Source organism: Musca autumnalis, unplaced genomic scaffold (assembly GCF_047663935.1).
Source record: "Musca autumnalis isolate F117 unplaced genomic scaffold, ASM4766393v1 scaffold_1, whole genome shotgun sequence".
Lineage (NCBI taxonomy): Eukaryota > Metazoa > Arthropoda > Insecta > Diptera > Muscidae > Musca > Musca autumnalis.
The window spans coordinates 61,272,988-61,299,524 of NW_027411644.1; the positions used below are offsets into that span (position 1 = coordinate 61,272,988).

The 26,537-nt window shown below is 35.3% G+C and overlaps 3 protein-coding genes across 4 annotated transcripts; 1 reads left to right on the top strand and 2 right to left on the bottom strand.

Moving 5' to 3' along the window:
• Positions 1-14,533: 14,533 nt before the first annotated feature.
• Positions 14,534-16,387, bottom strand: LOC141399002 (WD repeat-containing protein 55 homolog). 2 transcript variants are annotated; one of them, XM_073976901.1, is made up of 2 exons: positions 16,230-16,387; positions 14,534-16,145 (listed from the first exon to the last, which is right to left on the bottom strand). In XM_073976901.1, exons 1-2 carry the CDS (start codon positions 16,235-16,237, stop codon positions 14,654-14,656), a joined length of 1,500 nt encoding a protein of 499 aa, XP_073833002.1. In that variant the 5' UTR covers positions 16,238-16,387; the 3' UTR covers positions 14,534-14,653. The 2 variants fall into 2 exon arrangements, with proteins under 2 accessions (XP_073833002.1, XP_073833013.1); XM_073976912.1 differs by having other exon boundaries at positions 16,234-16,305.
• A 4,717-nt stretch (positions 16,388-21,104) lies between these two features.
• KLHL18 (Kelch like family member 18) lies at positions 21,105-24,287 on the top strand. Its single transcript, XM_073976944.1, has 6 exons — positions 21,105-21,431; positions 21,919-22,619; positions 22,678-22,821; positions 22,894-23,037; positions 23,271-23,385; positions 23,454-24,287. The coding sequence occupies exons 1-6, from the start codon at positions 21,288-21,290 to the stop codon at positions 23,934-23,936; spliced, it is 1,731 nt and encodes a 576-aa protein (XP_073833045.1). The 5' UTR covers positions 21,105-21,287; the 3' UTR covers positions 23,937-24,287.
• Positions 24,288-24,388: 101 nt separating this feature from the next.
• Positions 24,389-26,537, bottom strand: LOC141399026 (methylglutaconyl-CoA hydratase, mitochondrial). The gene has a single exon (XM_073976996.1). It carries the CDS (start codon positions 25,395-25,397, stop codon positions 24,501-24,503), a length of 897 nt encoding a protein of 298 aa, XP_073833097.1. The 5' UTR covers positions 25,398-26,537; the 3' UTR covers positions 24,389-24,500.

A 26,537-nucleotide genomic window follows, 5' to 3' on the forward strand; every position in this document is an offset into this window, starting at 1 on the left:
ATATATAAATAAAATAATAAATTATTAATCTTGTATATAATAAATCGAATAATTTTTAACAGCAATATGTATTAAAGCAAAAAAATAAACTCTTATATAAATGCAAACATAAACAAAAAAAACACCATGCAAACAAGTGCAAATAACATCAAATGTATTGAAATTTTCAAAAAAAAAAAAAAAACAAATATATTTTGCAATACTAATTATTAAATGTTTATTTCTATTTGTCTCAATATTTTTTTTTTTATTAATTTAATTTTTTTTTATTTATATCTACACTTATTATTATTACGATTATTTTTTGTTTTGTTATAATTTATTCTAAGAATTATTGTACCCCAATCCAATGAAAATTACACAAATGCAAAGCAAAAGGCAAAACATATGCGTACAACATACAAACTGGAAGAAAATAATATATACATATTTTGTAATAATATCACAAGTTACAAGTTTTGTTGTGTTTTCCCTCAAAAGGAAGGGCAAAAGTTTTTGCTGGGATATCGTCGGGAAAAGATCGTTGCACGTACAGGGTGAAAATAACCCTTCTAATCCATTATCACAAACTTCATCTAATGTCTCCAAATTGTTATAGTAAGGGTCCTCATTTTATTAATTTCTTCAGAAAACACAAAAAGGTTTAATTTTATACTTGGGAAGCCAATTAGAATTTTAGGGTTTGGGTTTAACGTTGCCATAGAGTAGAGGAAGAAAAATGTAAAACAAACTATTACGATGAAACTTCACCTTGTCCCTCCAAATTGCCAACACATTTAACGTATGTTAATTCTAGCTAATTTTTTAATATATTTTTTTGGGTATCTTGGAAACCATTTGAAATTCACATTTCCCTCCTTAGCGGTAATTGTAGCCATAGAGAAGAAGAACCAATATGTAAAATATTTCAAATCGAAAGAACGTTACCTAGTGCCTCCACTTTACTGAAGTGTCGGACTTATTTTTATTTTAAATTTTAATATTATGAAAAACATTGCGTTTTGTTTGGGTCTATTAGTTTACTTTCTTTGGTTTAAATGTTCCTATGAACTAGGGTAACAACCTTGTAAATTATTCCAAAACGTTATCTAGTGTCTCCACTTTACCAAAGTGACGGATTCATGGATATTTTATTAATAAAAAATACACCTTTTTGTTTGGTTCGATATCTCGGAAAATATTTGAAATAAACTTTTACTTCCTAATAATTGTAGCTACAAAGGTGGAGAACAAATTCATAAAACATACTGAATCGATGAAACGTCATCTTGGACCACTAAATAGTCAAAATATCGGGCTTTTACATAAATTGTCTATAATTTGATTCTTTTCGAAAACTTGACAGATATGTTTAGGTCTATATCTCAGAAACTTATTGGAATTTTAGTTTAGTGTCTTTGGGTAAAATGTTCCCATAGACTAGTGGAAGAAATGTGTAAAACAACAAACCCGATAAAAGGTGATCTTAATCCTCCCAATTGGCAAAATGTTATAGTAATGATAATTATACCCTACTGTGGTAAGGGGTATTATGTCTTTGTGCATTTGTATGTACCATACAAAAGGAAACGAAATAGACCCATAGTTCCTTTTGGGGATATACATATAATCACTTTCTGAGTCGATTTATGCATGTCCGTCCGTCTGTCCATGTATTTTTGTTCACAACGTACAGGTCGCATTTTTTGTCCGATTCAGCTGAAAATTGGGGAATATAATTTTTTTAGCCATAGGAAGAACGCTATTGCTTTTGGTGAAAATCGGTTCAGATTTGGATATAGCTCCCATATATATTTTCGACCGATTTCACGTATTTTCTGTACCACACACGCTATATATGTACGATTTCGATGAAATTTGGAATGTGTGACTGAATTCGGTCTTAAAATAAATGTGCCAAATTATATCGAAATCGGTTCAGATTTGGATATAGCTCCCATATATATTTTCGCCCGATTTCACGTATTTGCTGCACCAAACACGCTATATAAGTCCGATTTCAATAATATTTGGAATGTGTGACTGAATTCGGTCTGGAAATAAATGTGCCAAATTATATCGAAATCGGTTCAGATTTGGATATAGCTCCCATATATATTTTCGGCCGATTTCGCGTATTTGCTGCACCAAACACGCTATATAAGTCCGATTTCAATAATATTTGGAATGTGTGACTGAATTCGGTCTGGAAATAAATATGCCAAATTATATCGAAATCGGTTAAGATGTGGATATAGCTCCCATATATATTTTCGACCGATTTCACGTATTTTCTGTACCACACACGCTATATATGTCCGATTTCGATGAAATTTGGAAAGTGTGACTGAATTCGGTCTAGAAATAAATGTGCCAAATTATATCGAAATCGGTTCAGATTTGGATATAGCTCCCATATATATTTTCGACCGATTTCGCGTATTTGCTGCACCAAACACGCTATATAAGTCCGATTTCAATGATATTTGGAATGTGTGACTGAATTCGGTCTAAAAATAAATGTCACAAATTATATCGAAATCGGTTCAGATTTGGATATAGCTCCCATATATGTATATTTTCGGCCGATTTCGCGTATTTGCTGCACCAAACACGCTATATAAGTCCGATTTCGATGAAATTTGGAAAGTGTGACTGAATTCGGTCTAGAAATAAATGTGCCAAATTATATCGAAATCGGTTCAGATTTGGATATAGCTCCCATATATGTATATTTTCGGCCGATTTCGCGTATTTGCTGCACCAAACACGCTATATAAGTCCGATTTCGATGAAATTTGGAAAGTGTGACTGAATTCGGTCTAGAAATAAATGTGCCAAATTATATCGAAATCGGTTCAGATTTGGATATAGCTCCCATATATGTATATTTTCGGCCGATTTCGCGTATTTGCTGCACCAAACACGCTATATAAGTCCGATTTCGATGAAATTTGGAAAGTGTGACTGAATTCGGTCTAGAAATAAATGTGCCAAATTATATCGAAATCGGTTCAGATTTGGATATAACTCCCATATATATTTTCGGCCGATTTCACGTATTTTCTGTACCAAACACGCTATATAAGTCCGATTTCAATGATATTTGGAATGTGTGACTGAATTCGGTCTGAAAATAAATGTACCAAATTATATCGAAATCGGTTCAGATTTGGATATAGCTCCCATATATGTATATTTTCGGCCGATTTCGCGTATTTGCTGCACCAAACACGCTATATAAGTCCGATTTCGATGAAATTTGGAAAGTGTGACTGAATTCGGTCTAGAAATAAATGTGCCAAATTATATCGAAATCGGTTCAGATTTGGATATAGCTCCCATATATATTTTCGACCGATTTCACGTATTTTCTGTACCACACACGCTATATATGTCCGATTTCGATGAAATTTAGAATGTGTGACTGAATTCGGTCTAAAAATAAATGTCACTAATTATATCGAAATCGGTTCAGCTTTGGATACAACTCCCATATATATTTTCGCCCGATTTCACGTATTTTCTGTACCAAACACGCTATATATTTCCGATTTCGATGAAACTTGGAATGTGTGACTGAATTGGTCTACAAATAAATGTGCCAAATTATATCGAAATCGGTTCAGATTTGCTCCCATATATATTTTCGGCCGATTTCGCGTATTTGCTGCACCAAACACGCTATATAAGTCCGATTTCAATGATATTTGGAATGTGTGACTGAATTCGGTCTAGAAATAAATATGCCAAATTATATAGAAATCGGTTCAGATTTGGATATAGCTCCCATATATATTTTCGCCCGATTTCACGTATTTTCTGTACCACACACGCTATATATGTCCGATTTCGATGAAATTTGGAATGTGCGACTGAATTCGGTCTAAAAATAAATGTGCCAAATTATATCGAAATCGGTTTAGATTTGGATATAGCTCCCATATATATTTTCGCCCGATTTCACGTATTTGCTGCACAAAACACGCTATATACGTCCAATTTCGATGAAATTTGGAATGTGTGACTGAATTCGGTCTAAAAATAAATGTGCCAAATTTTATCGAAATCGATTAAGATCTGGATATAGCTCCCATATATATTTTCGGCCGATTTCGCGTATTTGCTGCACCGAACACGCTATATAAGTCCGATTTCAATGATATTTGGAATGTGTGACTGAATTCGGTCTGGAAATAAATGTGCCAAATTATATCGAAATCGGTTCAGATTTGGATATAGCTCCAATATATATTTTCGCCCGATTTCACGTATTTGCTGCACAAAACACGCTATATATGTCCGATTTCGATGAAATTTGGAATGTGTGACTGAATTCGGTCTAAAAATAAATATGCCAAATTATATCGAAATCGGTTCAGATTTGGATATAGATCCCATATATATTTTCGCCCGATTTCACGTATTTGTTGCACAAAACACGCTATATATGTCCGATTTCGATGAAATTTGGAATGTGTGACTGAATTCGGTCTAAAAATAAATATGCCAAATTATATCGAAATCGGTTCAGATTTGGATATAGATCCCATATATATTTTCGCCCGATTTCACGTATTTGTTGCACAAAACACGCTATATATGTCCGATTTCGATGAAATTTGGAATGTGTGACTGAATTCGGTCTAAAAATAAATATGCCAAATTATATCGAAATCGGTTCAGATTTGGATATAGCTCCCATATATATTTTCGCCCGATTTCACGTATTTGCTGCACCAAACACGCTGTATACGTCCAATTTCAATGAAATTTGGAATGTGTGACTGAATTCGGTCTAAAAATAAATGTGCCAAATTATATCGAAATCGGTTCAGATTTGTATATAACTCCCATATATATTTTCGCCCGATTTCACGTATTTGCTGCACAAAACACGCTATATACGTCCAATTTCAATGAAATTTGGAATGTGTGACTGAAAAATTATTTATTTATTTATTTATTTATTTATTATATTAACATGTAGTAAATACAATGTTAATAAGAGATAGCATTGGCTACTATGGCCATCAGCTAATACTTATAATACAAAGAATTTACAGATTATTAACAATTTATCTTATATAATTATATGAGAGTTTGTTATGAAATTGTACATATGATTAATATTAGTAGTAGTTGGTGACTTAAGGATTTCTATTCCATTGTTGTTAAGATACACTTGGTGCAAATTTGAGAGATCATTGCACGACTGCAGAAAATGTTCTACAGTACCAGGATTTCCGCACTTCGGACATTTGTTGTCGACTTCTTTGTTTAGAATATGTTGATGTGTGGAGATGGTATGACCCATACGTAGCCGGGAAAACATGCGTATTTTTCTTTTGTCCACGTTGGTGGGATATGTGGGTTTAATACATAAAGGATTTATGTTGTTGTAATGGAAGTGTCTAAAATCCATGTTATTTTGATTCGCTTGTAAAGCTAATTCTGTTTTAATGTGAGTTTTCAAATCCAATTTTTCAATTAGTTTATCACATTCTAAAGGTGCTGTACATGCAGATTTTGCAGCGTTGTCGGCATATACATTTCCTGAAATTCCCACATGCCCAGGTATCCAAAAAAGTGTTATGTTGCTCTGGTCTGTTAAGAGGTCACGAATTTTGTTAATCGATGTCCAGGCACTACATGCGATGTTTAAAACAGCTTTGAGGACAGATAAGCTGTCCGTGAAAATTATAGTTTTTTGTTTTGATGTTTTTGCAATATGTATGGCTTCGATAATCCCTGCAGCTTCAGCTGTAAAAATAGATGTGAAGTTTCTCATCGTTCTGGTGGTAATTGTTTTTCCGTTGGCATCAACAACTGCAAAAGAGGTTCCTGAATCACTTTTTGAAGCATCTGTATATAAAAATCGCCAATCGTTGTGTTGCGTTGAAAAAAGATTAAAATTTTGAACATACAATTCATTTGGAGTTTTGTCTTTTCCTAGTGTGCTTAGGGATATGTTGCATACTTCGTCTGTAAACATCCACGAAGGTTGTTTGATTTTATGACTGGGCAGCCTGTCTTTAAAATTGATTATGTTATACATTATTGATCTGTATACGGCTGACGGTTTCTTCGGTTTCCTTTTTGCTTTTAAAATTTTTGAAGCATCAACTCCAATGATGGATGATTTTGAAGATAGAATTTTCGGCAATAAGTGATTCTTGGAGTCAACAATTCTTTGTTCAAGTGATGGTAATCCGGATTCGATGAGTAAAATGTTTACTGGTGTAGTTCTATAAGCGTATATACTCGCTCTGATGCAATCGTGGTAAACAGCTTTAATGAGTTTGAGGGTTGATTTTGGGCTATCACCAAACAAATACAGCCCGTAGTCTATTTTGCTCAATACCAGTGTTTTTACCAAATATGTGAGGGTATTAATATGGACGAACGTTTTAGAAGAAAGGTACTTGATAACATTCGATCGTTGAATAAGATCCTTTTTAAGTTTAAGTATATGCTCTTTCCATCTATATTTTTTTTCAAAAATTATTCCCAGGATTTTCAATTTATTTACATATGGTATGTTAAAACCGTTTACGGCTATATCTGTGGGATTGCAATTGTGTTTCCTGCATATGTGTAGTATTGATGATTTTGTAGAAGATATTTTTGCACCAGATGAATTGGCCCATATGCAAATGTCGTTTATTAAATTGGAAAATTGGTTGTTCGTTATTGTATTATCTTTATTGCTGCTCAAAATGTATAAGTCGTCTGCGTAAAGGCAGTGGTAAATTCTTGGTATTTTGTTGATGATTACACTGATGTGGTTGAATGCAATTTGGAACAAAATAACTGATAGTGGCGAACCCTGGGGGATGCCGTTTTCCATTGCGAATAAGTCAGAGTTAAAATTATTTACTTTGACCCTGAAAGTGCGACCAGTTAAAAATGATTTTATGTAGTTCAGTATCTTGCAACCTACACCCCATGAGATTAAAGTGTTTAATATGACATGCATGCCAATGCGATCAAATGCTTTTTCGAAGTCGATCGACAATATTGATGTGTGACTTCTAGTTGATATAGCTTTAGAGGCGAAAAAATCTATGTGAAGGAGGGCATCAGTGCAACCCTGATTTGCTTTATATGCGACTTGATTGATTGCGATAAGATTACGAGCAGAAAGGAACCATGATAACCGATTAGAAATAATTCTTTCTAATAATTTGGAAAGGCACGGCAATAGGGAAATCGGTCGATAAGCTGAAAAGCTGGTTTTGATTTTGTTAGGTTTTGGTAATGGAACAATGATTGCTGATTTCCAGGTGTGTGGAATAATACCAGTATCTAGAACCATGTTGTAAAGGGAGATTAGCTTGTTTTTACTCTTATTCGATAATTTCTGTAACATGGGATATGATATTTTATCTCGCCCTGGAGTTGTTCCCTTAACTTTTTTCATTGCCAATAAAAGTTCTTCAAATGAAATTTCTGACTCAATTATTGAAGCATGCCTGTTTGAGGGGATGTTAGAATAAGAAGATGGTACGTCAGATTTTGCAGAACAAAACTCTGGAGAAAATTTGGTGTCGGATGATTCTGTTGACCATATGTGTCCAAACTCATTGGCAATTTCCTCTGGATTACTTATAGCTACTCCATTGTGTTCCATTGTAGTAAATAAATGGCTTGTGTGTTTTCTTGACATTGTATTTATCCTTTGCCAAACAAAGTGTAGAGGTGCATCACGGCTAATGGTTCTGGTAAAGTTGTAAAAACAGATGGCTTTTGCCTTTTTAGATTCATATCTAAATTTGGCATTCGACTTTTTATACAATTTTAGATTCTCCGAAGAGGGTGATTTTCTAAATTTGCGATAAGTTGTGACCTTATTTTTTCGTAGGATGTTTAAATCCTTGTTCCACCAGGGAACTGAAGTTTTTGTCGTATATTTTGACATAGGAATACATTTTTTGCACGCATTACGGATGATTTTAGTGATGATAGCGTTAACTTTATTTGGATTTCCATTAAGAGTTCTGTTATCAAGCTCAATGTCGACATTTGTCATATAAGAGTTCCAATCAGCTTTTGCCAGGTTATATTTGTATTGTGGCTTAATTTTTATGAAAGGAGTGCTGAGGTTGACGTTGGTAATTATGGGAAAATGATCGCTACCATAAAGATCATCAAGTGTGTTACTGCTAACCATAGATAACAAGGATGGAGAGCAGCAAGATACGTCTATGTTAGTTAGAGTTCCAAATGTTGAGAGATGGGTGGGTTTGCCGTCATTAAGTACACATAAATTTTGCATATTAAAAGCGTTTTCTAGTATGGCGCCCCGAGAATTAGTTCTGTTGGATCCCCAGATTATATTCCAACTATTAACATCACCAATGAAAACTATTGGTGTATGTATATTGGAAAACATATCTAAGATATCAGAAATAGCAAATGCTTCGTTAGGTCCAATATAGGCAGAAACTATGGTGAATTTTATGTTAAGAGTAATTTCAATGGCAATGTTAAGTATTTTTGAATTGTTAGAAATTCTTCGATGCGGTATATGGGGTTTAATACACACTGCGATTCCGCTTTTCGCAGTAGTATTTTCGGGTTTATTTGCCGAATAGGTGATGTATGAATTGGGAGATATTGGTTGTATATTATAAGGAATATGTGTTTCTTGTAGTGATAAGAAAAAAGGGTTGTGATCTTTTAGTAATAATTGTAGATCGATAAAATTGTTTATTAATCCTTTTATATTCCATTGAATAATCTTAAAATTATTCATATGGATGTGTATCTGTAGGATTGTTCATATCGACATCGTCGATATCTTGTATTTCAGGCCTTCTGCTGCTAATTTTTGCTGAGGTTAATCTGAGAGTGTTGTTGCCTTGTTGGTGAGTATTGTCATTTGAGTGATTGAGTGTTGAAGAAGAAGAAGTTGTTTTAGTGAGAGTTGTTGAGTTGTTATTTAAATTCGATTTGTTTTGTGTTGTTTCCTTAATTGAGGGCGTATTTGTGGGAGTTAGAGTTGATGTTGTTATACTCTTAGGGGAGCTAACAATGAGAATTTTGCTGTTAACAGTTGATGATGAGTTTGTTGTGGTGGGTTCTTGTAAATTCGTTATTTTGTTGTTTGGTTCTGTTTCACTGGCAATAGGGTTTGAATGTTGTGCAACGGTAGTTGCACTGTTGTTGTTTTTGATAGATTGCAATCTTTTCTTTCTTTCTTCTATTGCACTCTCTAATGATTCAGTGAGAATTTCAGTTGCGTTGTTAATAGGTGTTTTTTGAATTGCCTCTTTAAATGAGCACTTATTTGTGATTTTGTATTTTAGTACTTCTTTCCTTTGTAGCATTGCTGGGCAGTTTTTGTTATTGGAGCGATGTGGGTGATTGCAATTTATGCATTGTATTTTTGTACATGGAGTAGGATCGTGTATGGCGGAAGAGCAAACTTCGCAGGTTGCATTGTTTTTGCAGAATTTTTTGGTGTGGCCAATTTTAAAGCAGTTTTTGCACTGCAATGGATTAGGTACATATTGCTTAATTTTACATGTAACGATTCCAACTTCTACCGTTTGTGGAAGATCATAGAGGTCAAAGTCCAAAATGTGCATTGGAGTATTTGATACTGTGCCATTTTTGAATGTTGTTATTTTTTTGCAACCAATTACACCTTGAGATTTCATACCACTAACTATTTGTTCCTCAGATAGATTAGTTAACAGGTCACAATAAATAAAGCCTTTTATTGTATTTAAAGTTGGATGTAGAGTGCACTCAATAGGACAAATGCCTGCGAGATTCTTCGCCTTCAGAAAACGTTGGGCTTGAGATTCATTTTTCGTTAAAAACAGCAAATTACCATCTCTTGTAAAAATAGTTTTTAATGGAGACTCGCTAGATATGCCTTGAATTGCTTTCGAAACGAGAAAAATGTTGAATGAATTCAGAGGTTTGTCAGCATATTTGCTCTTCATCACTATGTATTTTGGACACTGGTTCTTTCTTGGGTTTGTGGAGAGAAGTGGAGGGTAATCCATTGTGTTGCCAAGTGTATACGTAGAGCTGGTTTTTTGTTTTTTGCGCCTGGGAGACACCGGATTAGATTCTCCGGGATCCAAACAAGCATAATAATTTCCTCCGGAGGAGGAAGCCATTGTACGGGTTAACCACTAATAACGTATAATTCAAAAAGTTCTTATACAAAAGAGAGGGAAAAAACTCGATAGTTTAATAAGAAAAGCAGAACTATAGACTGTTTCTAATGTTTTTTTGACACGTAGACTTGTGTGTTGTGCGCACGAAAAAGAATGTTGACCGTTTACTGCGAGAGCTAAAGGTGAACTGTGACTGACTGAAAAATAAATGTGCCAAATTATATCGAAATCGGTTCAGATTTGTATGTAGCTCCCATATATATCTTCGCCCGATTTCACGTATTTGCTGCACAAAACACGCTGTATCCGTCCAATTTCAATGAAATTTGGAATGTGTGACTGACAAATAAATGTGCCAAATTATATCGAAATCGGTTCAGATATATATATATTTTCGCCCGATTTCACGTATTTGCTGCACAAAACACGCTGTATACGTCCAATTTCAATGAAATTTGGAATGTGTGACTGAATTCGGTTTAGAAATAAATGTGCCAAATTATATCGAAATCGGTTCAGATTTGGATATAGCTCCCATATATATTTTCGGCCGATTTCGCGTATTTGCTGCACCAAACACGCTATATATGTCCGATTTCAATGATATTTGGAATGTGTGACTGAATTCGGTCTGGAAATAAATGTGCCAAATTATATCGAAATCGGTTAAGATCTGGATATAGCTCCCATATATATTTTCGGCCGATTTCACGTATTTGCTGTACCAAACGCGCTGTATACGTCCAATTTCGATGAAATTTGGAATGTGTGACTGAATTCGGTCTAGAAATAAATGTGCCAAATTATATCGAAATCGGTTAAGATCTGGATATAGCTCCCATATATATTTTCTGCCGATTTCGCGTATTTGCTGCACCAAACACGCTATATAAGTCCGATTTCAATGATATTTGGAATGTGTGACTGAATTCGGTCTGGAAATAAATGTGCCAAATTATATCGAAATCGGTTCAGATTTGGATATAGCTCCAATATATATTTTCGCCCGATTTCACGTATTTGCTGCACAAAACACGCTATATACGTCCAATTTCGATGAAATTTGGAATGTGTGACTGAATTCGGTCTAAAAATAAATGTGCCAAATTTTATCGAAATCGATTAAGATCTGGATATAGCTCCCATATATATTTTCGGCCGATTTCGCGTATTTGCTGCACCAAACACGCTATATAAGTCCGATTTCAATGATATTTGGAATGTGTGACTGAATTCGATCTGGAAATAAATGTGCCAAATTATATCGAAATCGGTTCAGATTTGGATATAGCTCCAATATATATTTTCGCCCGATTTCACGTATTTGCTGCACAAAACACGCTATATATGTCCGATTTCGATGAAATTTGGAATGTGTGACTGAATTCGGTCTAGAAATAAATGTGCCAAATTATATCGAAATCGGTTCAGATTTGGATATAGATCCCATATATATTTTCGCCCGATTTCACGTATTTGCTGCACCAAACACGCTATATAAGTCCGATTTCAATGATATTTGGAATGTGTGACTGAATTCGGTCTGGAAATAAATGTGCCAAATTATATCGAAATCGGTTCAGATTTGGATATAGCTCCCATATATATTTTCGGCCGATTTCGCGTATTTCCTGCACCAAACACGCTATATAAGTCCGATTTCAATGATATTTGGAATGTGTGACTGAATTTGGTCTGGAAATAAATGTGCCGAATTATATCGAAATCGGTTCAGATTTGGATATAGCTCCCATATATATTTTCGCCCGATTTCACGTATTTGCTGCACAAAACACGCTATATAAGTCCGATTTCAATGATATTTGGAATGTGTGACTGAATTCGGTCTGGAAATAAATGTGCCAAATTATATTGAAATCGGTTCAGATTTGGATATAGCTCCCATATATATTTTCTGCCGATTTCGCGTATTTGCTGCACCAAACACGCTATATAAGTCCGATTTCAATGATATTTGGAATGTGTGACTGAATTCGGCCTGGAAATAAATGTGCCAAATTATATCGAAATCGGTTAAGATCTGGATATAGCTCCCATATATATTTTCGCCCGATTTCACGTATTTGCTGCACCAAACACGCTGTATACGTCCAATTTCGATGAAATTTGGAATGTGTGACTGAATTCGGTCTAGAAATAAATGTGCCAAATTATATCGAAATCGGTTCAGATTTGGATATAGCTCCCATATATATTTTCTGCCGATTTCGCGTATTTGCTGCACCAAACACGCTATATAAGTCCGATTTCAATGATATTTGGAATGTGTGACTGAATTCGGTCTGGAAATAAATGTGCCAAATTATATCGAAATCGGTTAAGATCTGGATATAGCTCCCATATATATTTTCGCCCGATTTCACGTATTTGCTGCACCAAACACGCTGTATACGTCCAATTTCGATGAAATTTGGAATGTGTGACTGAATTCGGTCTAGAAATAAATGTGCCAAATTATATTGAAATCGGTTCAGATTTGGATATAGCTCCCATATATATTTTCGGCCGATTTCGCGTATTTGCTGCACCAAACACGCTATATAAGTCCGATTTCAATAATATTTGGAATGTGTGACTGAATTCGGTCTGGAAATAAATGTGCCAAATTATATCGAAATCGGTTAAGATATAGCTCCGATTTATATTTTACATATTCACAGTGGTGTAGGGTATCATATAGTCGGACCCGCCCGACTTTGATCCTTTCCTTACTGGTTTTTTTATAATTAGCTTGGAATTTTGTTTGGGTCTATATCTCCTAATTCCTTTGAAATATGCACTTCTTTGCTTCAGCATAATTGTAGCTATAGAGGAGGAGAGGAAATTCCTAAAACTCACCAAACCGATAAAACGTCATTTAGTACCTCCAAATTGTCAAAAATGTGGGACATATTTTTCTATAGACTAAAAGTTCTTTTTTTGTAAACCTGGCATTTTGTTTGGGTCAATAACTCGGAAACCAATTGGAATAAGGAGATCGAATCCATAAAATACATCAAACCGATAAAATCTTATCTATTACATCCAAATTGTCAAAAATTTGGGACATATTTTTCTATAGACAAAAAGTTTTTATTTTTTGGAAAACGTGGCATTTTGTTTGGGTCTACAACACGGAAACCACTTGGAATTTTAGTCTAATGGCTTTGGGTTAAATGTTGCCCAGACTAGTAGAAGAACTCTGTAAAACCAAACATCCCGATAAAACGTCATTTTGTCCCTCCAAATTGCCAAAAATATTTGACTCACGCTTATTTTAGGTAAAGTTTAAAAGAATTTTGTTTGGGACTGTATCTCGGTATCCATTTGAAGTTTATACTTCTTTTCAAAATAATTTTATCCATAGACAAGGAGCACAAATTCATGAAACACACCAACTTGCTTGAACGTCATTTAGTGGGCCACAAATCGCTTTTTTTACATTACCTTTATTCGCTTTGTTTTTTACATTTTTTATTTAAACATTTTTAAAGATCATATATTTTTTTTCTGAATTTTACATCCGGAAACAATCACCATGTACTTGTTTGCTGCTAAATATAATGGATTTTTCATAACAAAATAAACAACAACAAAATTTGTACAAAGAAAATAGTAAATGTGTTTTATTAATGAAAAATTTCGACGACTTTAAAATAGTCTCAATAGACGATCGTCTCAATAGACGACCATAAAGTCGTCTTAAAAGACGATCTTAAATTCGTCTAATAGACGACCTTAAAGTCGTCTTAATAGACGACCATAAAGTCGTCTCAATAGACGACCATAAAGTCGTCTCAATAGACGACCTTAAAGTCGTCTCAATAGACGACCATAAAGTTGTCTCAAAAGACAATCTTAAAGCCGTCTTAATAGACGACCTTAAAGTCGTCTTAATAGACGACCATAAAGTCGTCACAATAGACGACCATTAAGTTGTCTCAATAGACGACCTTCAAGTCGTTTCAATAGACAAACTTAGTCGTCTAAATAGACGACCATAAAGTTGTCTCAATAGGCGACCTTCAAGTCGTCTTAATAGACCACCATAAAATCGTCTTCATAAGCGACCTTTAAGTAGTCTTAATGGATGACCTTAAAGTCGTCTCAATAGACGACCTTAAAGCAGCCCCGAACAGCCATTTGTCGCTGATTACGCAGATTTTCGGCAATTCACACACACATTTGTGGCTTCGCTCATCTTGGTCGGCACTGCCTTAAAGTCGTCTTTTTGACAACATTAAAATTATCTTAAAGACGGCTTTAAGGATGACCACTCCAGTAATCAAATAAAATATTCTCTCATATATAGATACTCTAAATATCCTTAAATTTTATTTCAAATGCCTATTTTAAATTTTCGAATGAAAACGACTAAAATGATAAATACATCTTTTTTCTTTACTTATTTTGCATTGTTTTTCTTTTATTTGTGTATGCGTGTGTTTTTTTACAAAGTAACATTCTTAATCTCTCATCAACACAAAAGTAAAACAAACAAAAAACTTTGTTTATCTCGCGCGCTCTCTCTCTCTCTACTATTCATCAGCATTATTATCTTCCTTGGCCAAATCAGAAAAGAAATCCGAAGCATTTGAAAATTTGGATGATGGTAGATTGTGTCGTTTCTCTTTGTAGCTTTGGTGTTTTTCATTGTATTTGATATCACCAAATTCTTCAAAATATTTTACATTCCAAAAGCGTACATCATTGTTATGCGATGAAGAGGCAATCAACTCTCCGGAATTGCTAACATCCAACGATTCAATTGGCATACTATGCTGTCCGACAATGCCTAAATTTCTAAATGGTGCAATGTGGACAGCACGTATAATACCCTCCTCACCGGCGACACATGCTATACGATCTGTAATGGGTATCATTTCAGACATTGAAGATTTAACACCGGGGAATTTATCGCTGTGATAACCAAACTGGCCCCAATTAAAGGTATATAAATTCCCCTTTGATGTGCCCACAACCAATTTTGAATCGCCACGATAGGTACCCATACAGGTCAGCTCCTCTTCATAGGGTTCTGATTGTACATACAGCTTGCGAGCACCAATATTCAATGTGGTCAAATAACCATCACCACTGGTAACAAGCAATAGTTTACCCGCCTCATTGGTTAACATTTGACTGATATAGTCTTCCACCTCTTTGAGGGCAAATATTTCATTTTTGGTTCTTAAATCCCACAGCTTGACGGTACCATTATCATCTCCGGTGGCAAAGAGATTTTCATCGATGACATGCAGTTTATTTATGGGTTCATCGTGGGCACTCTCATAGAATTTCTTTAGTTTTTCAGTTTCCATATCTGTTATCATTATGGATTTATCTTTGGAGCATGTCAGCACATTAAGGCCATCTGTAGAAAACTCAACATCACGACACGCTTTGGCGTGCACCTCAATGGTGCGTAAATGTTTATTGCCATCATTGGAGTATTCATACAGGGCAACATCACCAGTTATTGTGGCAATGGCAATGATATCACGTTCTGGATGAAAACAAATATCCGTTACAAAGTCTTCAAGCTTAATTTCGGGTGGTGAGGAACGTGGCTTTTTAATGGCTGCTATTATAGCTTTAACTGTTTCATCGTCTTCTTCGTTCTCATCTAATTCTAAAACAGAAGCTCTGGCCTCTCCGCCGCCACCTTCATCTTCATTGTTTCTGGTGGTCTTACTTGTTGATGAACCTGCTGCCGCCGTCGCAGACGTAGAGTTTTGCTTATTTGCCGCCTTATCATTACCTCCCTTGTCTGTATCACCACCATCACTCATGGAGTCATCCGAATCTGTTGCCATTGGATCAAAAGCAGAACTGTCACTATCTGTGTCTTCATCGCCTGCAACATATTCAGGATCTGGCGCCAAATCAATATCCTCATCATCATCGTCACTCCAATTGTCCACACGTGGATTGATAATAAGATCTACTTCATCTTCCAGCACTGCATCAGTTACTTCATCAATCTCGGAATCATCTGATGGATCATCAGGATTCTTAAAATTGCTACGCCTATAGCAGATAGGGGAAAGAAAAACTTCGTTTAGTAATGTTTAAAATGGTAAATTTAAGTATTTTTTTCAGAATCTGACTCACATACGCATTTTCTATCGTAATGTTTTCGTTTTTTGTTGGTAATAAACAGAGTTGACAATCTAGAGATGGCACACTACTGAACAATGTTATCGACATCGATGGTAGTCGTTCAAAGTGATTGCCGAAAAGACGTGAAGGGATTTTATGATGGTTTTTAATGCCATGTTCATACCAGCATTTGAATAACGTTGTTCGCTCTCATAACTAACCAGCAAAAAAGTTTGGAAGTAGCTCAATGCAGAGTTATGATTTCAATAAATCTTTCGATGCAGTCCACACGGAGTTATGAAAAATGCACTCCGCTCGATACATTTTAGAAGCACTCGCTTATAGATCCCTAGCCAAGCAAGCCAATTTTTTTATCCCTACAGTCGTAGTCTTTTTTTCTGAACACAAGAAAGAGTGTCTAAAATTATAAGAATTTGTTTAAAAAAATAAAGAAATACAAACTAAAGATACGAACATTGCTGTAATTCACGCACGCACAGACGCAAATTATTTTTGAAGTGGAGTTACTAGGCGTTTACACTAGACAGTTTGTCTTCAAATACAACTCTGATTTACTAACACATACATACATTTGTCGTTTGTCTCCCAGCTGTCCATCATTCTTTCACAGACAGCCGGGTTAACAAAATTTTGACATTTTCTGTAAAAATGTGAGAGATAATAATGGAAATGTGTTGAAAACAAAAGAACATGGACAAAAACAAAATACGTGAACGGAAAACAAAAAGAAATCGACGATTTTCATTCATAATTTTACAACTGTTTTTGCAGTTGTCTGGACGCCTACGTCATAAAGGCAAGTTTTGGGATTTTGACAACCAATACATGAAATCAACTGTCCTGTCATTTGTAAACGCAGGGATAAGGCCTGCGTACATATGCTGCCTTGCCTGGTTGCCTTGCTTTCCTTCTTCATTTCTGATATATGGTCTGTTCCTTTACTTTTGAAAATGGTAAAACCGGCAAAAGTAGTAAAAGTTGTAAACTGCTCCCGAATGAATTGTATGGTGTCAGAAGTAAAGGAACGCTTTTCGAGTAAAAAGTGGTAAAACTTGAAGATTCTTGCACGTAAAGGAACAGAGCTATAATCATGGTACAATAATACAGGTAGCATTATCATGCCAGCTGATGGTAACACAATGTGTCAACTGCATTGAATTGATGTCAAATTTTGACACCTTATGTTACCAACAATTGCCGATGCGGCTACCTGTGTATTTGTACCATGGATATAATAAAAATAAAAGAATAAAGAAGGCCGAGCAAATTTCGAACTGGGTTGCCCTTTTCTTTTTTATTCTTTTAGCAGAAGTAAGCAGGCAAGGCAGCTTATGTACCCAGGCCTTTAGATTTTTTATGGAAATCTATAGTGGGATTCTGTAACTCATATTTGCTGTTATCGATAATTGTCGGTAAAATTAAAATGCTTATAATTTCGATAATTAACGAAATTTTTCGGTATGTTAACGATGAATAAAAAGTAGTCGCTAGCCTCTACCGACACAAACAGTGATGCCAACTTTTCTTTATGTTTTTAGTCATAATTGTGCGATTTAATTTTATCGATTTTTGTCGGTAACAACAAAAATGAGTTACAGAATCCCACTATTGATCTGGAGTTGGAGGAAAAATGAAAAACCATTTGGATGATGAAGCAATATAGGCTCCGGCACATACGGCGAGTTGAGCGTCGCTCTACAACAACCACATGAAAAATTCAAGAACAAACTTGGCATCACTTACACTTTTTTCATGTGGTTGCTGTTTCCAACGCGTGACGCGATGCACAATGGACCGTATGTGCCGGGGCCATATCAATTTCGAGGTCATAAAAAGCAGAGTAGAGGAAGTAAACTTATAGCTCATTTAGACTAGCCATAAATCCTCGACTGGATTTAATAAATCCAGTACAAATCTCATTGCATTTAGATATACATTTTGGAGGATTTAAATGGAAGTCAGCTGATTTTTGTTCATAGCACAATTACCAAGGTAGATGCATCAGCCCATCTGAACGAATGTGAAACGTCAAACGTCAAAAATTGAATTCGTGTCAAAAAACATACGTCAAATTACAAAGGTTAGCATTAGTAGCATAATGTGCTAACATTTTCAGTATTAAACAGAAAATGTTAGCACATTATGCTACTAATGCTAACTAAAGAGCAAATAAAGAATTATTTTATCGCAGTTTGCCCATCTAAAATAAATAAACGAATTATTTTATCGTTTAGACATCATAAATATTAGTCTTGGTTGATTAAAATCAACTTTGTACATCAAAACAAATTTAATTTTTCCGCCTTGTTTACAAATTTTTACATTTTAAATTATTTTTAGTGTAGCAATTCACTTATGCATCTACCTTGTTTCTTGTGTCAGCTTGCAACTTTTTGTATTTTCTAGCAACATGTTGCAAAAAACAGAGTTGTATACGAGGATTTATGCCAGATTTAAAACAAATCCACTCAATAGGAGGATTTATTTTTGTATGGGAAATCTGGTAGATTTTGGCTGGATTTAGCAAATAAAACCTGATAATGCGCTAAATCCGGCTAATGGTGTCATATCTAAATGGCATATTAGTTACGATCAAATTTAATGGAGAGTTTTTATAATTTGTTTTAATGTAATAAAGTTAATATTCTTGTTTTACACGAAAAAGCAATGTATTTTATTTATTTTGGGATATTTGCAATGGCTTGCATTTTATAACATCTTTAGACTGCATTTAAATTCAATCCAAAAAACTACATCAAAGACTGTGATTTGGATCGAGAATGGAGTGCATCCTATCTGTGTACCGTGGAAGCAAAATGGAGTGCATCCTAGCTGCGCGCTCTCTTGTAAAATTCATAGGTGAATTCATAGGAAAATATGTAATCCAGCGGCAATTGTTCTAGTGATTTAACTGCATCCGCGGATGCAAACTTTTTGCTGGGTACGTACACGAATTAACCCGTTCATACTAGAGCTGGTAAACCATCGATATTCCCAACATTAGATATTTTCGATATAATAGTTTAAAAAATCGATTGCTATCGATATTATCGTTAATTTGTCACCACCATTAATTAGGAAACGAAAATGGTGGAAATGTTTACGCTTTTGTTGACATTTTGCACAAATAGTGCACAGAAATCAAAAAGGAGAAAAAACAATTGCTTTTATTTAATAAAAAATACATTTTACTTTTTCGAAAAATTTGTACATATGACTACCAACTTACTTTCTTACATCCACAGAAACGAAAAGCCGCGAATTTCTAGTAATTTCAATGAATTTTAGGTTAGGGGTTTTTAATCCGATAATATCGATAGAAAAAACTATCTATCGATATTGTATTTTTAAAAAATAATCGATATTATCGATAGTGCCATCGATTTTTTGCCAGCTCTTGTTCATACGACATGGTACACAATTCATAGCAACATGATTCATATTTTCATACTTTTTATGTACTGATTTTAAAGAATGTTCTGTACAAAAGACGGGTAAAATTAATTGATATGAACTGAAAAACTATTTGTGCTTCTTTCAGATATCTATTTGATATTTAATTATATTATTTTCATTCATCTTTTCTAATTGTTCTCACAATTTTGGTGTTTTCAGCAAATTTTTTAATTTTCTACTTTCAAAATTAACGAGAGAGGGAGACTTGCCAAAATAACTTTTTGGTATACAGACTTTCTGGCAGGCATTTGATTTTTGTTTCTAAATTTGTACGCGAATTTGAAACGATGGACAAGAAATGCAACTGCAATAAAAGAGAAGAGAAAATTTGCTATAATTTGAATGTATACTAGTCGTTAAACCGATTAATTTTCATTCATGTTTTGCAGTTTTTATAAAAATGTTTGGGTTCTTAATAAATTTTAAATTTTATATTTTTCCTGTCATATTTAATTTATTTTGATAAACTCTTATATTTGTTAGAGATGGGACATAAGGTTTGTCCTTTTACGTACTGAACTTTACTGAACATTGTTTCTTCAGTAATGTTTAGCAACATTTCAATTATACAATTGTCAAAACTTTACTGAAGAAAAAATGTTCAGTAAAGTTCAGTACGTAAAAAGACAAACCAATATTTTATCGTCGTTCTGAGAGTAATTTAAATTGAACAATGTACAAAAATCGTTGTTCGTTTTCAAAGTGTTGTATGGGAAATGAAGTAATTATATCGTAATTTGGGTTCGAACAACGAATAGAGAGCGAATTAGCCTTAAGGGAAGTACACACTATCATTCAAAACTGACAGTCAACGTACTGTTAGGACAATTTTCCGGCAAATAACAACTTTTATTTAGCTAAAAACGTTTGAAATACAATATATACGGTATTATTTAGTGATTACAAAAGAAGATTTTCAGATAGGCTTTGATATTCACGAAATAGACCTCGATGACTGCAAGTTTTGCTTGACAATTGGTCTGTTCCAGAACTGCAAGAATCTACTAATTTTTGCTGTGTTCCAGAACCTGCAAGAAGCTACAATTTTTTACTACGATAACATTTTTCCCTTTATGTTATCGGAAAAAATAGTAAAAATTAGTAGATTCTTGCAGTACTGGAACAGACCATTTCACTATTTTTTTCGATAACATAAAGGAAAAAATGTTATCGTAGTAAAAAGTAGTAGCTTCTTGCAGGTTCTGGAACAGAACAAATGTGTACTATACTTTAGTATGAACAAGACATATGCTCTGTTCCAGAACCTGCAAGAAGCTACTATTTTTTACTACGATAACAATTTTTCCTTTATGTTATCGGAAAGAATAGTAAAAATTTGTAGATTTTTGCAGTACTGGAACAGACCAATAGTTATCGTAGTAAAAATAGTAGCTTCTTGCAGGTTCTGGAACAGACCAAATATATACCGATAGTCTTCGACATCGATATGTTTGTAAAAAATATTATCGATACATATCTCTTATTTTGTATGTAAACAAAAAAAAAAAAAAAAAGAAAGTGAAAAAAATTAGACTTGAAAAGATTTGGGGTGACTAATTGAAAATAAGAAAACAACATTTATCTTCACAATTCATGGCTTTGAAGGAGGAACTGAGTGAGACACTGGACGATGAACAAAAGTTCATCATTTACAGACACGATGAAATGTTCAGCGAGAGTTTTCCAGTTTTCAAGGAGATAAGACGTATGGGAAAATTATGTGATGTGACATTGAAGGCGAGTTATGATTGCATACCCCAAACCCCAAATATTACATTCTGAACCTAAGACGGACATACACGCGAAATACCGATTATTCTGAAGTTGTTACTTAAGGTAGGTTTCTTTGTGAACACAAATGTATTTAACATTTGTTGCGGAAGTCATACGTCACGAGATATAGTCTTTAAAGTTCGAAAAATATGGGCTGGTTCAAATCTCGGGACCAACATTTTCTTTTAAATTATAACATTTTCTCTAAATAGTCGGCCTTCGCGATCGGGATCAACATTTTACCAAGGGAATTTTCGCAACTTCAGAGGCCCATATCTTAGGAAGTATGTATTTCCGCAACAAATGTTATACATAGTTTTGTTCAGGGCAAAGAGACCTAGCGGTGGTAAAAATGTCAGAAGATTCGGGAGGTCGCGGGTATAACCGTCTTGGTCCTCTGCTCTGCTTGTAATTAACAAATAAACATTTCGTTTTTATCTTCCAAAAAAAGGTTGAAGATCAAACATTCTCCGCCCACAGAATAGTTTTGGCCGCCACCATACCCTATTTCTATGCCATGTTTACCAATAATATGGCCGAAAGTCGCATCAAAGAAATAACCATGAAAGAAATCGAACCCACGGCATTGGAAAGTTTGATCAACTTTGCGTACAGTGGACAAGTACGCATTGATAATCAAAATGTCCAAAGTCTTATGATGGGCGCTTCGTTCCTTCAATTGCTAAAGGTGCGTAAGGCTTGTGCGGAGTTCTTGATATCACGTTTCCATCCACATAATGTTTTGGGTATACGGCATTTTGCCGATTCCATGAGCTGTCAACATTTGATAAAGGCAGCCGATAAATATATTGATCAAAACTTCGCAAAAGTCTCACAATCCGAAGAGTTTTTGAACTTGGAATTTGATGAGCTAATTGAGTTGATAAAGAGTGATTATTTGAATGTTAAATCGGAAGAAGTGGTATTTGAGGCATGCATGAAATGGGTTAAATTTTCCGAAGCCAAAAGGGTGGAGTTGTTTCCGCAGGTATTGGCTCAGGTACGGTTGCCATTGTTGTCACCACAATTTCTGGCAGATCGTGTGGCTCGTGAAGATTTGATACGTTCATCGCATCAGTGTCGTGATTTATTGGATGAGGCCAAAGATTTTCACTTGATGCCCGAGCGAAGGGGTCTGTTGCAGAGTTTTAGGTAGGAACATTTCGTATTTAGATTTCCGCATTTTTACCTTTGTTTCTCTATTTCCCAGAACTCGCCATCGTGGTGAATTTATATCTGGCCAAATATATGCTGTTGGGGGCCTGGCTAGCAATGGTGAGTCGGTCAGTACTGTGGAAATTTATGATCCAATAACCCAAAAATGGCGTATGGGTGAACAAATGTCCATGATGAGGTAGGCAGGAAGATGCAGGCTGTATAATTGTTGTTAATGTTACATTTGAATTTTTTTTCTTGTTAATCATAGATCTCGTGTTGGTGTTGCCGTAATGGATGGAAAACTTTATGCATTTGGTGGTTTCAATGGCTCCGAACGTCTATCCACCGTTGAAGTCTATGATCCAAGAGAAAATAAATGGTCTCAAGGCAGTGCCATGAATTGCAAAAGAAGGTAAGAAAAGAATTTAACATCGAGATATAAAAAATAGGGACTTGGAGCCAGGGCAATGATGGCAAAAAACCTCTTGGAGGTCTTCTTATTTTAAAGACTTTATGGTCGTCTGTTTTAAAGACTTTATGGTCGTCTATTTTTGGAGGACTATAAGGTCGTAAATTTTAGAGTCCAATTTCGGGCGAATGTTTTCGATGACTTTGAAATATCGTTGTAAAATGTTACCCTTTCAGTGCTGTTGGAGTTGCAGCCCTTAATGATTGCATCTATGTGTGTGGAGGTTATGACGGCGTAACCTCTCTGAATACTGTCGAGTGTTATTGTCCCAAAACCGATGTATGGAAGACTGTGAGTATAAATTACTTTATCCCAACTTGCCATCAACAACTGAACACACCCTCCCTTTCATTTCATAGGTTGCCCCCATGATGAAATACCGTTCGGCCGGTGGTGTAGCGGCTTTAGAAAAATATGTTTATGCTTTAGGTGGCCACGATGGCCTTTCCATATTCGATTCGGTGGAACGTTACGACCCGATCAATGATGTTTGGCAAAAAATGAAACCAATGCTGAATCGTCGTTGTCGTTTAGGTGTTGCTGCCCTCAATGGTAAACTTTATGCTTGTGGTGGTTATGATGGTAATTCTTTCTTACGCTCCGTGGAAGTATATGATCCCATTAAAGACTCATGGTCATTGGTAACATCAATGAATTGCAAACGTAGTCGTGTTGCATTGGCGGCAAATATGGGTAAACTGTGGGCTATTGGGGGTTATGATGGCGAAACAAATCTCTCCACGGTTGAGATATATGATCCTGAAACAGATATATGGACATTTGTTCCATCTATGTGTGCTCATAGTGGCGGCGTGGGAGCTGGTGTTATACGTAATGAGTGAATGAATCCAGCAACGAAAAAATGTTTTACTGTCATTAATTTAGGAAGTACATTTCGATTGTAAGGCGGCGGCGGCTCATCACATTTCTAGCATTCCAAATTGTCAAAATTTTAACAAAAAAAAAAAAAAAAAACAACAGATTATTAAACTGCAGCTCTTTTTTGCATATGATCTAAGCATTTTAAAGCCAAAAATTATTATTAAAATAGGTAAATAATATAAAAAATACTCTCACTCTTAAAATTAATACTCCCTTGTTATGTTTAAGATTAAACAAGTTCTCTAAAGAACTTTGCAAACGATTGCAATTTATCCATACGGAATTTAAATACAATATGAAATATTAACATACTTTTTTTTTGGTTTTATTTTATACTTACTTTCGGGGGTCATTGGCTAGCAAAGATCCTTTTTAAAATCCTCAATTAGACTAGAAAGGAAACCCAAAAAAATAACAGTTTAATGACGAATTTTATTCGTTTTAACAAAAAAGAAATTATTTAACAATAAAAAAATAAATGCACTTTTTTCTTTGTTCCAACGCCTTTGAAAAACTTTAAAACTTTATTCACCCTTATAAACTGGTTTACGTTTCTCGGCAAAAGCTTTCAAGCCCTCCAGGCGATCTTTGGTGGGTATAACTTGAGCATAACATACCTCTTCAATGGAGTAGCCAGTACTTAAATCCACTTGCATGCCTTTGTCAATTGCCAGTTTTGCCATGCGTACACCCACAGGACCATTAGGTAAGATTTCTTCAGCTAATGTTAATGCTTTACGGTATGCAGCATCCTTGGTTTCATTCTGTGGCACCACATGATTAACAATTCCCATTTCCTTGGCTTCTTCGCCGGTAAAAACCCTGGCAGTAAATATCAATTCCTTGGCCAAAGAGGGAGATAAGATTCTGGGCAAACGTTGGGTACCTCCAGCTCCAGGGATAATAGCCAACTTAGTTTCAACCAAACCCATTTTGGTTGTGTTTGCTGCAGTACGAATATCACAAGCCAAAGCCATTTCCAATCCTCCACCCAATGCGGCACCATCCAAGGCAGCAATAACAGGCATTGGCAACTGTTCAATGGATATCAACAGTTGCCTAAGCCCAGTAACGAAATCCTTAACTTCCTCCTCGGACATTCCTTTGCGTTCCTTTAAATCGGCCCCAGCACAAAAGATGCCGGGTGTAAGACTTCTCAAGACCACAACCCGCGAACCATTGTCACGTTTAATTTCGCTGAGAATTTTCGAAAATGTATCCACCAATCCGCGACTAAAAGCATTTTTGGCTTCAGGACGATTCAAACCCAACACAGTAATTCCTTTTTGTTCTCCTTGCAATCTCTCTACAAGAACCTCCTGACCACTTGCAGCAACGGAATAATTTGCCTTACATAGTCGGGAAATTTGTTGCAATGTTGGTCGGGAGCAGCGAGTCAAGTTTGATATTAAAAAAGTCATATTTTAATAAAAAATAATGTAATTAAAAGTGATAAGAACTTTACTCGTTCGTGGCCGGTTATAAAACCAGTAGAGTTATCGAAAGTTGATAACTTCGAGAAAAAAAATCGATTTTTTAATCAGCTGTTTAAAGTGGGGTTCAGACGATCAGTTTTGACTGACAGCTTTTGGTCAAATATCGATTGCTTCAGTTTTTGGTCTGTTCCAGTACTGCAAGAATCTACTAATTTTTACTATTTTTTTCGATAACATAAAGGAAAAAATGTTATCGTAGCAAAAAATAGTAGCTTCTTGCAGGTTCTGGAACATTATTTTTGTTGTGCTGTTCGTAGCGGCCAAACAGTCATTCAAGTTGGATGACAAACCAACAGTCAAGTTGAAAAATTACTGTGTTCACATAGCTATAAAATCATATAAATAACAACTTTTATTAATAAATATGGATGACAAAAAGATTGGATGTGCATTTTTGATCATTTCGCTTTTAGAGGAAGAAAATAAAGTGACAAGATGTTGCGGGGCCCTGCAGAAACCTAAGTCCAGCCCTGTACACAAAAAAAAAATTTTGCGTGGAAAGGACTTTAGGCGAGACCTTTTTTGCCTCCATGGCGGTCTCCAAAACCATGCTTTATAAATTGTCCGTAAATGTGGGGGGATAAATTAACATCTGTAGACACCTGGACACTATAAAGGGGGTAAACATAGTGCGAACTATGCTTAGCCATGTCCAAGTGCCCTCTCCGAGACATCTGGACACTAAAAAAGGGGTAACCATAGCGACTATGGCTAGCCATGTCCAAATGCCCGTTGCGGAGGGGCAGAATGTTTTCCTTTGGTTATTATATTCGTTGGGGTGTTCCTAGTTGCTTGTGGAATGCACCCATGGAAGCCAGGTTAACCTTCTTCACCATCGAAGGCTAACCCAGAAAATGTTCGCAACATGTGGACAAATGGAGAAGTCATCAAAATATATTTGGTACAATGGAAAACACATTATTCCCGATATCTTGATGACTACTGCGTCCTTCCACATGCCGTGAACGAAAATCTGAAAAGAGAAAGAAAAATAATTATTAATAAAATAATAATTAACAAAAAACTGGAACGATACAACTTACCACCGGCCGCGTATTTTTATTT